General features: G+C 35.1%; 2 protein-coding genes across 10 annotated transcripts in view; one reads left to right on the forward strand and one right to left on the reverse strand.

The window, feature by feature from the left end:
- SUMO1 (small ubiquitin like modifier 1) overlaps positions 1-15,983 on the forward strand; it is a 1,087,495-nt gene that overhangs the window by 97,297 nt on the left and 974,215 nt on the right. The window lies entirely within an intron of this gene.
- NBEAL1 (neurobeachin like 1) overlaps positions 1-15,983 on the reverse strand; it is a 206,357-nt gene that overhangs the window by 69,986 nt on the left and 120,388 nt on the right. For all 9 annotated transcript variants that reach the window (XM_050750762.1, XM_050750761.1, XM_050750760.1 and 6 more), the window contains 9 exons: positions 13,853-14,011; positions 12,182-12,341; positions 11,283-11,371; positions 8,173-8,748; positions 7,650-7,825; positions 6,115-6,268; positions 5,682-5,810; positions 3,011-3,316; positions 2,763-2,912 (listed from right to left, as the gene is read on the reverse strand). In XM_050750762.1, the coding sequence (XP_050606719.1) occupies positions 2,763-2,912; positions 3,011-3,316; positions 5,682-5,810; positions 6,115-6,268; positions 7,650-7,825; positions 8,173-8,748; positions 11,283-11,371; positions 12,182-12,341; positions 13,853-14,011 (1,899 nt within the window). The remainder of the gene's footprint in view (positions 1-2,762; positions 2,913-3,010; positions 3,317-5,681; positions 5,811-6,114; positions 6,269-7,649; positions 7,826-8,172; positions 8,749-11,282; positions 11,372-12,181; positions 12,342-13,852; positions 14,012-15,983) is intronic.

The following is a 15,983-nucleotide window of genomic DNA, read 5'->3' on the forward strand; positions in this document are numbered from 1 at the left end:
TTTCTAGAAAACCTAAAGGTAAAGTTACAGGGAAAGTGTTGATGAGAATACAAACTGGTAGAACTTCTCTCAGGGAAATGTAACAGTATTTATCATAAGCACTACATACTAGTAATTCCACTTATCCTAGGGAAATCATCTCGGATAGCCACAAAAATATAACTATAGGGATGTTCAATACTATTTATAATAAATAAAAAGATTAAAATAAAGAAAAAAGTAAATGAGTCTAACAATGGGAAATACATTTAAATGTACTAATATATAAAACAATGGAATACTTTGCAGCCCGGCATGGAAAGATGTTTACAATATATTTTAAGTTAAGAAAGGAACAATGTTCTCATTTTGGCTTAACCAAATATATACACCTTAAAATTACTTAAGACTACTGAGTCTTCCAATTCATGAATACAGTGTCTCTTTAATTTGTTTCAAGTGTTTTTTAGTTTTTGGCATATATACAGCAAATGCTGTATATATTTTGTTAGATTGATACCTATGCATTTTATTATTTTTAGAGCTATTGTAAAAGTATTTTTAGAAAATCTGTTTCCCATTCCTTATTCATTGCTAGTGAACAGAAATATGATTAAATTTTGTGTATTGATTTTATGTCCTGCAGCCTTGCTAAACTTGCTTATTTATAGTAATTTACTGGTATAATAGAGTCCTTAAGACTTTCTACACAGAGAATCATGTTATCTTTAGATAGTTTTATTTCTTCCTTCCCAATGTGAACACGTTTTTATATTTTTTTTCTATTTTTACTATATTTGCTAAGATTTGTGGTACAACAGTAACTAAGAGTGGTGAGAATGAATATCCCTGCCTAGTTCCCTGTCTTAGGGAAAAGTACTCAGTTTTTCGCCTCTGAATATGAAGCCAGTGGTAGGATTTTTGTAAAGGTTTAAGTATTTCCTTTCTATTCCTAGTTTGCTGAGAGCTTTGATTACAAATGGATGTTTAATTTTTCAAGCGCTTTTTCTGCATTTACTGATATGATAACATAGTTTTTCTTAAGACTACTAATGTGGTCCAGTATATTAATTAATCTTCAAATGTTGAACTAGCCCTGCATCCTGAGGATAAATTCCACTTTGTTGTGTCATATATTATTATTACCATTATTATTGTTCTTGAGACTGAGTCTTGCTGCTCACCTACACTGGAGTGCAGTGGTGGGATCATGGCTTATTAAAGTTTTGACCTCCTTTACCCAAGTGTTCCTCTCACATCAGCCTCCTCAGTAGCTGGGACTATAGGTGCATACCACCACACCCAGCTAATTTTTAAATTTTTTGTAGAGATGGAGTCTCCCTACGTTACCCAGGCTGGTCTCCAACTCCTCACCTAAAATGATCCTCCCGCCTTGGCCTCCCAAAGTGCTGGGATTACAGGCATAAGCCTCTGTGCTTGATCTAATGTATTATTTTAAAAATATATTGCTAGATTTGTCTTGTAGTTATGTTCCTGATAGACACTAGTTTGTAGTTTTCTTGTATTATTTTTCTATGATTTCACTAGGAGGGTAATATTACCCTCATCAAAGGAGCTAGAAATGTTCCTACTCTTCTATTTTTGAAGACACTGAGAAAGTGGCATAATTTCTCCATTAAATGTGTGGTAGAATTTGCCAGTGAAACTATCTGGGCCTGAAGTTTACCCTTTATGAAGGTTTTTAACTATAAATTATATTTCTTTAATAAATACAGGACTATTCAGGTTATATATTTATTCTTGAACTAGTTTTGGAAACTTGTGTCTGTCAAAAAATTGATCCATTTCATTTACGTTGTCATATTTATGTGCATAGAGTGGTTTGTAGTGGTCCCTTATTACAATGTTGATGTCCGTGGAGTCAGTGGTGATACTGCCTCTTTCTTTCCTGGTATAAAAAATTTTTCACATCTCTCTCTCTTTTTTTTTTGCTTTGTCAATCTTGCTAGAAGTTTATCAGTTTTAATGATATTTTGAAGAACTGGACCTTGGTTTCATTGATTTTCTCTATTATTTTTCTGATTTCAATTTCATTTACTTCTGTTCTTTATTTATTCCTTGATTTTGCTTATAAGGATTTGGATTAATTTTGTTTCTCTGGTTTCTTTTTTATTTTTTTTTGAGGCGGAGTCTCACTCTGTTGCCCAGGCTAGAGTGCAGTGGCACAGTCTCCGCTCACTGCAACCTTTGCCTCCCAGGTTCAAGCGATCCTCCTGCCTCAGCCCACCTAGTAGCTGGGATTACAGGCACGCACCACCATGCCCACCTAATTTTTGTATTTTTAGTAGAGACGGGGTTTTGCCATGTTGGCCAGGCTGGTCTCGAACTCCTGATCTCAGGTGATTCACCTGCCTTGGCCTCCCAAAAGTGCTAGGATTACAGGTGTGAGCCACCACGCCCACCCATTTCTCTAGTTTCTTAAGGTAGAAACTTAAAATTTGATGCCTTTCTTCTTTTCTAATATAAACATTATGTCATGCAAATTTCCCTCTAAGTGACGGTATGTATCCAGCCTCCTTAGAGGGATCTATTAATGTACTAGCAGCTTAATAAACTTTTTACATAATCACTATATATAGAACATTTTCCTATTAATTGACCTTGTTACTGATTAGCTGTTTTTCTTCTAATCCTAAGATAATTTTTAGACAAATAATAGAAATACTGCTTGTTTTAAAATTGGGGCCCTGTATTACTCTTATTCAATATTAAATGCCTAAAATCAACATGAAGAGCCAGATATTAAAACATTTACTTTTTACCTGAAATTTGAGCTTGCTTTCCCCTCCTTCCCGGTCTCGTTTATGCATATTTACCATTAAAGCTTCATAACAATCCTTCCAATAAAGTGCCATGTTCTCATGACCATCGTAAAATGTATGAGTTTCATACTGCTTCATATAAGGTACAATCTTACCAAAAAAAAAATACATAAATTTAATATATGACTTCACCTATATAAAAGTGGTAAATTAGCAGAAAAATCTTGATCAAAAAAGATAAAACTTACATATTTTTCAATGTAAACTTGCCATTCATTTGAATTACAATATTCTTGAAAATCTTCAAAAAATGAGGAGCTACCATTGGTAAAAGGTAAAGAAGGGAGGTGCAAGTTCATGAAGAGAAGTTCATAAATTTTGGAAACCAGGGTACGAACAAGGGGAATCAGGAACGAGTAGATTTCAGTCTGTTCCTTGATTGATTGACTTAGAACATGTTCCAGCTTCCCTAAAATGTAACACGCTTCATCCTGATTTTCAATCACTTTGGTCTGAAGAAGGGTATTTAGCTTAGCTGATGCCATTGCACAAACCTGGAGGAAAATAGTTGAGATGAGAAAGAGCAGACTAAAGCAAACATTTAGTGATAGCAAACATTTAGTGATAGCACAAGTTCTGCCTGGCCCTGTGGATTCAGAATTTTTATATAATAACTCTCAAGAACTGTGAAAGGTCTCATGTTACTTTGCCTCCAAGCTAAAGAGTTAGCTGCTATAGTTTCACAGGTGTTGGCAGAAGACACAAGACTCCTAAGTCAGAGACAAAGATCTACAGCAATAGCAGTAGCCAGAGTATCAGCATTTGCATTGTTCTCCCAAAGTGCAAATCCCACAGTGAGAGATGAAGAGGCCTAGATGATGCCTGCACATGTAGACACATTTTAGGAGAAACCACCAGTATAAAGGGAATCCAAATTTTTTTTTTTTTTTTTTTTTGAGACAGAGTCTTGCACTGTTGTCCGGGCTGGAGTGCAATGGTGCAATCTTGGCTCACAGCAACCTCTGCCTCCTGGGTTCAAGCGATTCTACTGCCTCAGCCTCCCGAGTAGCTGGGATTATGGGTGCCCACTACCATGCCTGGCTAATTTTTTTGTATTTTTAGTAGAGACAGGGTTTCACTATGTTGGCCAGGGTTTAACTATGTTGGCCAAGATACATTTCACTATCTTGAACTCTTGACCTCGTGATCCACCCGCCTTGGCCTCCCAAAGTGCTGGGATTACAGGTGTGAGTCACTATGCCCAGCCTCATAAGCCAATACTTAATTCTACTCTTGTAGAATTTTGATGAAGTTTTGCTCTTGTTGCCCAGGCTGGAGTGCAATGGCGTGATCTCGGCTCACCACAACCTCTGCCTCCCGGGTTCAAGCAATTCTCCTGCCTCAGTATCCCGAATAGCTGGAATTATAGACATGTGCCACCATGCCCGGCTAACTTTTTTGTATTTTTAGTAGAGACAGGGGTTTCTCCATGTTGGTCAGGCTGGTCTCAAACTTCCAACCTCAGGTGATCCGCCCGCCTCGGCCTCCCAAAGTACTGGGATTACAGGCATAAGCCACCGCGCCCAGCTGCTTTTGTGTATTTTCTACAATGAGTATGTGTTACTTTTACAATGAAAAATAAATAAAATAAATATAAAAAAATAAATAAATAAATATCTATTAAAAAATAGAATTACTTCTCTGCAGCATTCACAATAATATAAATAAATAAAAATAAAAAATAGAATCATCAGACTATACTCTTTTAAAAATAGAGTGACTGGGGGCAGTGGCTCACACCTGTAATCCCAGCACTTTGGGAGACCAAGGTGGACAGATCACATGAGGTCAGGAGTTTGAGACCAGCATGTCAAACATGATGAAACTCCGTCTCTACTAAAAACACACAAAAATTTGCCAGGCATGGTGGCAGGCACCTGTAGTCCCAGCTACTTTGGAGGCTGAGGCACAACGATCGCTTGAACCTGGGAGGTGGAGGTTACAGTGAGCCGAGAGCCACTGCATTCCAGCCTGGGAGACACAGAGAGACTCTGTCTCAAAAAAAAAAAAAAAAAAAAAAAAAAAAGGTGGGCGGGGGGGGCAACCTGTTTTCAGAAGTTTAACCTCTCCATGTTCTTAGTAATGTTATATCTAGTTTATGTAAATCAGAAGCCAGCCCCATCCCAACCTCCCTGCACCAAATACAAAAATGGAAACATCAAAATAAAATAAAAAGGGCCAGGTAAATAGCTGTGAAACAGGTAAATAGCTGTGAAATTCTTAACATGACTAATTTAACCCAGGTCCTCACAAGTACCCCATGTAAGTAGAAAACTGACAGACTAAAATTCACATCAAACTTTTTCAGCCTTTTCCATTTTAAATTTAAAATAGAAATAATAAATATTCCTTGTGACCAATATTTATCTTTATTTCTAAAACCTAGCACAAAGCTTAGTTCTTTGTAGATATTTAGTGTGTGATAAATAAAAAAAATATGAGATAGAATGTAAAATTGTAAATTAGTAAAACAGCAGAAAAAATTTGAAAGGAATAATTTAAAAAATAATTTTTCTAAAAAATTCAAGCCCTAAACCGCACATACATAAACAGTCTATATAGGCTACCTAGCACCTGAGTAGTTACATTGAATACAGATGATACAAGCAATGCTTCTAATACTAGCTATGTATAAATCCTGTAAAAGGAAGCCTTAAAATTATATAAAGTTATTAATATGAGAAAGAAATAACAAATTAGCTGCCTCTCAAGCTCCTCAAAACTCCAAATGAAATCATGGATACTTTTAGAACTACTGAAAAACTTAAAACACCAAAAAGACATTTTAATTTGCTTGTTACATAAATAATAGCTATGCTGCAAGCAAGCACAGAAAATGATATAAAAGAATGGACAAACCTGCAAATTACCCCTTCCAATGAATCCTAGAAGCAACTGGATCTGAATTTGAGAGAGTTTTACCCATACTGGACTTTCAGAATAGCAGACTGACAGACAGTCAAAGAGCAGCATCAAATCCTCTAAAAGCTATCACAAAGGAAAAAAATTGAGAAATAAAAACATTCAGTTTTTCAATTTACTGATGATCAATTTTCTCCAACATTAATACAAACCACAAATATTTCAAAAACTAGTCCAGTGTTCAGCTGACAAAAGCCAAAAGAATCATCCTAGTAATAGCTAACAAAATCTGTGAGTATTCATCACATCTTACCCTTGTTTATTGAATCTGATTAAGCATTAATGCTCTAAAAAGGGGGGGGTGCAAAATTTTTCTCTGAATAAAGTTCTTAACTACCCAAAATATAATTTTAGAGAGATATTACTGTACCTTCTCAGTCCACATGTTTGAATTAACTAGTCCCTCTGACTGAAGAAAGTCCTGTATGATCAGCATTAGTCGGAAGGCATTTTCAGCAGTTACTGGATTAGTTTTTGCTTCTCTGTTTTCTGAGACTGCCCATTCTAACATCTTTTGGAGCAAACTAAACGGAAAACAAAGTCCTCTTAAAACCATTGTGAGCTTAGAAAAATAGTAGGACATTAAAAACAAAACAAAACAGCTTGAGAGGCAGCATTGTATCTCTAAAGATATACTATCTCTAGCAGGTATCCCTAAGACATTGTAAACAGAAATTGTTTTTTTTTTTTTTTTGAGATGGAGTTTCGCTCTTGTTGCCCAGGCCGGAGTGCAATGGCGTGATCTTGGCTCACTGCAACCTCCGACTCCTGGGTTCAGGTGATTCTCCTGCCTCAGCCTCCCGAGAAGCTGGGATTACAGGCATGTGCCACCATGCCCGACTAATTTTTGTATTTTTAGTAGAGACGGGATTTTGCCATGTTGGACAGGCTGGTCTTGAACTCCTGACTCAGGTGATCCGCCTGCCTCAGCCTCCCAAAGTGCTGGGATTACAGGCATGAGCCACCATGCCAGGCCTATAAATGGAATTTAACAATAATGGAGAAACGTTGAAATGTTTGGAGTATTTATCTTTAATAAACATAGTATTAAAAGTCAAAAGTTTACTGTTTTACTTGACTATAAAAAAGCTATGACAATAATTCACATTCCATCCTTCATGAGATACTTAAATTGTTTCTTTAAAGCTGGAAATCGGCAAGGTTAGGGAAGAATGCCTTATTATGCCTTACAGAGGGTCTTGCCCTGTGGAAAAAGATGCAATACTTCCCTGGTGTGCTACCACTACAGAGTCCTATTATCTACAGCACGGGTGTCCAATCTTTTGTCTTCCCTGAACCACACTGGAAGAAGGATTGCCTTGGGCCACACATAAAATACACCAATAATATTTTAACGATATGTTTTAACAATAGCTGATGAGCTTAAAAAAAAAAAAACCACAAAAAAAACTCATAATGTTTTAAGAAAGTTTATGAATTTGTGTTGGGCCACATTCAAAGCCATCCTGGGCTGCATATGGCCTGCAACCTGTGGGTTGGACAAACTTGATCTACAAGGAACCCTAAATCCTTCAGAGAAATAACTATCATGAAAACCCAACTCCCTTCTCTTAGCACGGAAACACTCAAATTTGGACAAGCCTGTAGAAAACAATGTATCAAGTCCTCAAATACTGCAAGAAAACAGTTTAAACAAAAAATCTGTAATCACTTACGATCCAAATTTACTTAAGACTTAAACCTCCTCATATTGGAATGAGTTTGGGATTCCTCTTTAGATCCTACTAGTATGGCAAAAGACAGGAGAAGGAACTGAGCACAGAGTTTCTCTTTTTCTCCCTTGTTATATCCACGGAATACTGAATAAATGTTCAATAACTAACATTATTTTAGACTCCTGCTGTCACTAAAAGGAGGATGGAAAATCACTAACTAAATGCTTACGTTAGTTTTATTTCATCTGATGGTCGAAGTAGTTCACTGGATATTCCTGGTTTACTCAGTGCTGAAAACACTTGTCCTCGTTCAATCCACGTATCATCATCAGACTTCTCTAGTCCCTTACACATTACGTAATTCAAAATATGTGTCAGTAATTGAAGAAGCTCCTCCTCACATCTCTATGGAAAATATAAAGCAATTTTAAATAACTAGAGGGTATAGTTGTTCAAAGCACATCATAAGAACCATTACATATACTAATTGTAATAATTTAACGTATTTTTTAAGTGCCTTAATAAACCTGGAACTTTACTAGGCTCTAGAGATATAAGATGAGTAAGACACCAGCTTTGCTCTCAAAAAACTCACAATCTAGTGACTTCTAGGTTTCTAAACCTTAGATCATGAAACTTAGAACATGAATATAATATGAAATTGTTAACAACTGCTCACATATTTCTAAGGATTAGAAGTATATATCAGACATGAAAATAAAAACAATACTTGGAAAAATAAGCAATTTTACCTCTTGGCTTTCAAGTAAAGAGAAGTCATCACTAAAGCCCATATCATTTGTGATGCTGCTTTCTTTGTCAGAGTGCACAGAAAACGATTTAGTAGACTCTACTGGGGATGGTGTGCTAGGCAGACTGTCTGGCACTTGACTTCCACTATCACTCATTTCACATGAGTCAATTCCACTGAGGTCTAAACTCAAATGTGAAGGGTTCCTATGCCAGAATTCTTCTTGATTCTCTGATTTGAAAGACAATTCTCCCACAGAGCTATCTTCTGGAAATAATGGTGTGTTTGAGTCTAAAGAGTGTCTATCCTCCAAACTCCACTGATCTGAAGACACATTAACTGAGGCAAAAGAGGTGATTTTTTCCTCATCTGTTTTTTCATCAAAGTTCTTCTTAGTATCTTCAGTTGACATATTTTTATCATTGTCTTTCATTAAAATAGTTCTACTGTGCTTATGAAGAGTATTTCCGTTTTCAAATTTTGCTTTTAAAAAAAGCCTAACTAAGGTGTCTTGCCAACCAACTTGTTGTGATATTTGATGTGCTGCATCTGGCTGGGACTGCAAAATGTGTAAAACCTGTAAAAAGATTAAGAATACAAAATTCTTCAAAAAGTACACAGCACTTTATATCAAAAATAGTCTCTTTTCAGTTATTTAATGATAAAGTAATTTAATGAGAAACTATAGAAGAATATATTTTCAAAAGATTGTATTCTTAGATTATAAACTATTTGGAAGACTGGCATTGTGTTTCCAACTAATCTCCATATTACTCATTGTACAGAGTAAGAGTGCACTAAAATATTTGCTGAAAGATAAAAAAGGAATATTAAAATGAATAGGATGATGGTATATATTAAATAATAGAGTAATATCCTCTCAACTAACTACTTTCCATGAGCCCCCTACATTTGTTCAGGAAATATTACTACATACCTACTATAGGCACAGTTTTAGGCACTAGTATTAGGGGAGTGAATAGGACACATAAGACATTTTGATAGAACCTGAGTACACCAAGGATGTTTTATTGTCTCGTTTTTTTCAGGGAAAGTTACATTTTTTTTTTTGAGACAGGGTCTTGCTCTGTCACCCAGGCTAGAGTGCAGTGGTATAATCTTGGCTCACTGCAACCTCCGCCTCCTAGGTTCATGCAACTCTCCTGCCTCAGCCTCCTGAGTAGCTGGGACTATAGGCACATACCACCACGCCTGGCTAATTTTTGTATTTTTAGTAGAGACGGGGTTTCACCATGTTGGCCAGGCTGGTCTCGAACTCCTGACCTCCCGTGATCCACCTGCCTCGGCCTCCCAAAGTGCTGGGATTACAGGAATGAGCCATGGTTGCTTTTGCAAAAAGGTTTTTGTTCGATATGTCTACACTAAAGTCTACATTGTTCAGTAAGTCTATATTATACAAACAGAACAAAAACTAAACTTTAATTCCAGAAAATGAACTTCAGCAAGATGGATGCCACTGCTTAGCCAGAATAGTAAACAGTGACATGGGAATATGTATGATCTCTACTATCCAATTGATTTCAATTTTTAGATAAAAACAAGTTCTTAAAAAGCTTTAGACATTCAGTTAAGATCTTTTAAGACAATTTTATCACAAAGCCAATAAACTTCTATATAGATGAAAAGAAGTTTTTCATCCAGGGTTTTGAGTATCTTTCTTAACAGAAGTTTTAGCTCTGACAAATTTCAAAGCAAGAGTTGAACAATGTTGGTAAGGACTTCAATATTACTAGTATTAATATGTGTTAATACAGAAGGCAAGGAGTCACAATGACGTGAAGATTCTTTATTAATGCAATACCAATCAGTGAGCAACTGTTACTTTACAGGTGCAGAATACCAATTTTTTTCCTTCAAGATTAAGCTTTACTCGGCAAAGAAACTTTTCATGCTGACTTTAAAGTTTCCATAAAATATTACTTATTTTATATCTATTTTATACATAAATAATAGATAAAACAAAGCTGCACTGACAGCTGTTTCTAATTATATGTGAAAAGGAAAGGATCAATTTATATGACCTGCTCCAAATACTCAGAGCTGAGTACATGGGGAAATAATCACTGTCACACACACTGTATAAATGTAAACTGGTACAGCTATTTTGAAGGACAATGTGGAAAAATCCATCAAAATGTAAAACATTAATACCCTTTGAAACAGCAAGTCTATTTCATGGAGTATGTCCTACAGATGTATTACCACAAATTGGAAAACATAAAAAGACATTCATAACAGCAGTTTATAACATGGAAAAGCAGGAAACAACCTAAATGTCTATCAATAAGGAACCAGATAATACTTTATGAAACAGCTATACAATGAAACACTACGCAGCCATTAAAGAGAAAAGGAAATTATACATATATATATATATATATAAAACAAATATATATATATTTTCTTTTCTGTTAGTTAAATAAACTATATGTGTGTGTATACATGTGTATGTGTGTATATATATATATAAACTATACATATAGAAAGATCTCTTATTCTCACATATATATATATATCTCTCTCTCTCTCTCATAAGTATGTGACAAAATCAGGAGGTAAAATTTTTTAAAAAAGCAAGGAAGCAAATTAAATAGGTCAATGGTTACTAGTGAAGGACAGAGAAAGTTATGATCTGAAAGGGGAAGACAGGATAACTATCTCTTGACTTAGTTAAAGGTTAACTGTGTACTGAAGACAAATCATTGTTGGAATACTCATAAACAAATTATAGAAAATTATTTCCAGAAAGTTCAAAAGATTCAGAAACTCTAAAATACGGTATATGAATTAGAAATAGTCACAATCATTGAAGGTTCTTAATAAAAAAATTATTCTCTGGTAATAAATTTTTGACTCTGGAAAGAACATATTTGCAGGAGACCACGAAGAGCTAAGAAAACATTTGCATGCTAATTTCTTATGATTACATGAAGTTAATTTACTTCAAAAAGAAAATTGTTTACTTATAAAATTATGTCATTTATAAAATAAATGAAAACTTGTATCTGCTGCAAAATACTCAATGCAAAGTTATTTATAGCATGATCATGATGCTGCTATCGTTAAAATATATCTTAAGAGTTTACTGACCTTTCTGCAGATGGCCACTCTAACATTTATATGTGCTTTGTGAGATATATATACCACAGATAGTAGATCTTTAAAATTAATAACAGGATCTATGGTAGGAAAAACAAAAAGTTAAAATTAAATACGAGAGATAACCAAAGAAAGAACTGTAGATAATACTTGTATAAAATGCTGAAATAATTAATTCATTTTAAAATATGAATTATAGGTATGTTCAAATTTTAAAGAAAAAATAGGTTTAGAATGTTTGACATCCTCCTGAGTCAACCCTAAATAATTGTTCCTTTTTTTTTGATTGCTTGAACATACGGTCCATACTGCATGGCTCTTATATTATTATTAATCTTTTTATATACATGTCTTATCAACAAGATTGTAAACTAATCAAGACAAAGAACCTCATATCCCCAAATTCCCAGCACCTGACATAAATTCTACTGTCTGTCATCAACTACTGAAAAAAATTATTTAAAAAAATTAGAAGCAGGGCATGGTGGCACATGCCTGTAGTCCCAGCTCCTTGGAAGGCTGAGGTGGGAGGATCAGTTGCATTTTCTAAAAAGAAAAATCAAAAAACCAAAACAGAACAAACAAAACAAACAACAAAGCTCCTTAAAGAAAAAACAATCATTTGTACATATTTTCTGTACTGTCCTTTTCTTGTTCTGTGGACTCACTCACTAACTTAATCACTCAGTCAATAAACATTTACTGGGTAAGGAACTGTGCTATGCCCTGGGGAGACAAAAACAATAAAACTACATAAGACATGGTATCCAAGGAAGGCCCTGCTGAATCAAATAACAGATAATTTTAAAAGTAGCCTGAGAAAGGTATGAAAAAAACTTACAGGAAAAAATATTTCTTAAATATGTTAGCTTTATCAGCCTTATTCATACCTGTATTTATGATTTGATGGGTGAGGTTTTTAATAAGAGAAGTATTAATAAGTGCTTCATTAAGAAGGAGTCCCAGTCCTGAGTAGCCAACTTCTCTGAGTCGAATATGTTGTTTACTACGCTCATAAACATTCGTGCATTTCAACATTTGTTCCATAATCTGGTCACAACAAGTAATATATTCTCAATATAGAAAACTAAGAATAATTTGTCATTTAAGTTAACATTAACAATGTTAACTTATTAACATTAAATATTAATGTTAGTATTTATTAGCATTAATATTTAATGTTAATAAGTATTGCTATTAACGTATAGCAATATTAACTTACAGAATAAAATAATGCTATTAACTTATAGAATAAAATATTGCTATACTTTGTTTTTGGAGCATCATTTTATTCCTTAAGTATAAAAATCCCAGCATTAACCCATTTATGCCGGAGGGTGCAATTTTTTGAATTGCAGACGTGTGAAAAATCAGACCTTCGTGATGACCTTGAGAAGTGGGATATAAATAACTCCCACATACTTAGTGTTCCAATAATGGAACACTAGGCATAAATGAATTTAATAGGGAGGAGCACTCCATATTACACCATAATGTAAAAATGGATTTAAGAACAAACTGGGCCAGGTACAGTGGCTCATGCCTGTAATCCCAGCACTTTGGGAGGCCTAGGCAGGTGGATCACCTGAGGTCAGGAGTTCGAGACCAGCCTGGCCAACATAGTGAAACCCCATCTCTACTAAAAATACAAAAATTAGCCAGGTGTGGTGATGCGTGCCTGTAATCCCAGCTACTTGGGAGACTGAGGCAGGAGAATTGCTTGTACCTGGAAGCTGGAGGTTGCAGTGAGCCAAGATTATACCACTGCACTCCAGCCTAGGCGACAGAGCGAGACTCCATCTCAAAAAAATAAGCAAATTTAAAAAAATAAACTGGACTGAAATGCATCTGTATTTGAATAATCGGTATGCTTAAGACTCTAGTTTAATTACATGGCAAATTAAAGAGAAATAATTTAAAATTTTGTTTCTTAATGAGAAAGGCTTAGATGGAAACAAACTATGTAGTTTGCAAGAATAAATGTGTGTCAATACACCTCTGGATCAATCTAATAATCCACTTAAGTAACAGTTATTAAAATTAAAATAATTTTCAAGGATAAGTAAGCGATGAGTTCTGAAGCAACTCATCTATATATTTTGTAAGTTACTGATCTCTCTGGACTTAGTTTCTTCATCTGTAAAATGATAATAGTAATAATACCCACTTCATAAAGTTATTGCAAGATTAAGCAAGCCAATATATGAAAAGTACTTAGTGCCTGACATACAGTGGTTGCTACATAAAGTTTGCTATTATTATTAGCTGTTGAAATATTCTGAATTGCCACATAGACCCACCAAGTCAAGAAGATGAGAGGTTTTATATTGAGGATGGTATGACAAAGTGAATATTCCACTGAGATGATTTTCAGATTATAATACAATTAGTTTTCTAACATGCAAACTACTGAAACATGAAAACTATATATAAAAATAAGTTGAATATCTTAGAGAAATAGATATAAAAATAATTTATAGTCACAGAATGGATATATTGCAAGAAAATTCATATACCCACAAATGCCCCAAAATACAAAGATGTTTAAGAAATGTTTGTACCTTAAAAATGATTTCTCTTAGTCTGTCAGAGTACTTCTGATTTAAGAGCAATGCATACAGTATGTCAGCATTTCCTGGTTCAAAGAGCAGTAAGAAAAGCTGACCTCTAGTTGGGCTGGTACGTAGGAGACTGAAGAGCACATCCAAAATTCCAAAGAGCTTTTAAAATTAAACAACACAAAACAAACCACCACATTCATATATACAAGCACAAATAAGGTCACAAGCCACAAAATAGTTATTTAATTAAATCCTATATACTTTAATGTTTTATCTTAACTTCACCATATGTGATAACGATGTCTTTTTTTTTTTTTTTTTTTTTTTTTTATTCTTTTGAGACAGAATCTCCCTCTGTCGCCCAGGCTGGAGTGCAGTGGCGTGATCACAGCTTACTGCAGCCTCGACTTCCCAGGCTCAGTGATTCTCCCACCTCAGCCTCCCAGGTAGCTGGTACTACAGGTGTGCACCACCATGCCTAGCTGATTTTCTGTATTTTTGGTAGAAATGGGGTTTTGTCATGTTGCCCAGGCTAGTCTCAAACTCCTGGGCTCAAGTGATCCACCCAGCTCACTGCACCTGGCCTCTGATATCTTTTGAACCAGACATGTTTTTGCCTTATTCAATTTCCTTTAGTATATCCTTTCACTATTCAAATTTACCTGTTGGAACCATATCTATCCTGCTTCATCCATATGAAAAGACATCTCCTCCATAAAGTCTTTCCTGGTCTTTGCAACATGTAACACCCTCGTAGGAAAACCTCATAGAACTTTATTGTATCTCTCTTATAGATATTATCATACTCTTCTTTGTTTATAGTTATTTGTAAACTTCTCTTATTGACCCCTGCCCCATTAGCTTAAAAGAATAATAATTCATCATTATATTACCTGTAATGTCTAATATTATTGTGTGTAAACAGTAAGTCCTCAACAAATAACTCTTTAACCGAAATAACCAAAAAAATATTGTTGGCAATGAATCATAGATATAGCTATCATGAAATAAGATGGGAATAATGGGAAGCTTTTGAAGTGGTCCAATCTTATAGGAAAATAGCCTGCATTAACTCATCTAATGCTGATAATGAAGTCATGTAACCACTGAGTACACAATAAATATTACATATACAGGGCAAAACAGCCTAGTCAACATAAATCTACTTAAATTTGTGGTATTGAGGAGGTTATACCAGAACAGCACAAAAATGGCACTAAAATATTTTTTACCATTTAGGTTCCAGTTTCAGGTTTATCACTTGTGTGACTTTTTAAGTCACATAATCTCCCTGAATATAAATTTCCAAAAGCATACATGCAAAAAGTAATTCCTGGTCTGTATTATGTTATAGCAGTGGTTCTCAAATTTTACCATGTGCACGAGAATAATCTGGAGGGCTTGGTTCAGCAGTTGAATTAGCAGTATATCTGCATTTCTAACAAGTTCTCAGGTAAAGTTGGTTAGGGGCCAAACAATGAAAACCACTGACTTAAAAAGTAGTTCTGAGGATTAAATGGGATAATGTATGTAAAACTAGACACACATTTATAATTTACTCTTTACATAACATTTTATGAACCTAGGTTATGTTAGAAGTCTACCCACTAATGGCTGGGCATGGTGGCTCATGCCTGTAATCCCAGCATGTTGGGAGGCCGAGGAGGGCAGATCACGAGGTCAAGAGATCGAGACCATCCTGGCTAACATGGTGAAACCCCGTCTGTAGTAAAAATACAAAAATTAGCTGGATGTGGCAGTGCACGCCTGCAGTCCCAGCTACTTGGGAGGCTGAGGCAGGAGAATCACTTGAACCCAGGAGGCGGAGGTTGCAGTGAGCCAAGATCGTGTCACTGCACTCCAGCCTGGTGACAGAGCAAGACTGTCTCAAAACAAAAACAAAAACAAAAACAAAAAAAGAAATAAATCTACCTGGTAACTTTGATGATAACTTTGATGATAGGTAAACATACATCATGTGGACTATGAAAACAGGCTTCAGAATTGCCAGACAAAGCAACCATTTCCATATTTTAAATTTTCTAGCTAACTGGAATATTAAATTACACTGTCATCTATTTTACGAAAAATTCAGTTAGTAGATAAAATTTACTTCTGGCCTGGCGTGGTG

The sequence above is a fragment of the Macaca thibetana genome, chromosome 12 (assembly GCF_024542745.1).
Source record: "Macaca thibetana thibetana isolate TM-01 chromosome 12, ASM2454274v1, whole genome shotgun sequence".
NCBI lineage: Eukaryota > Metazoa > Chordata > Mammalia > Primates > Cercopithecidae > Macaca > Macaca thibetana.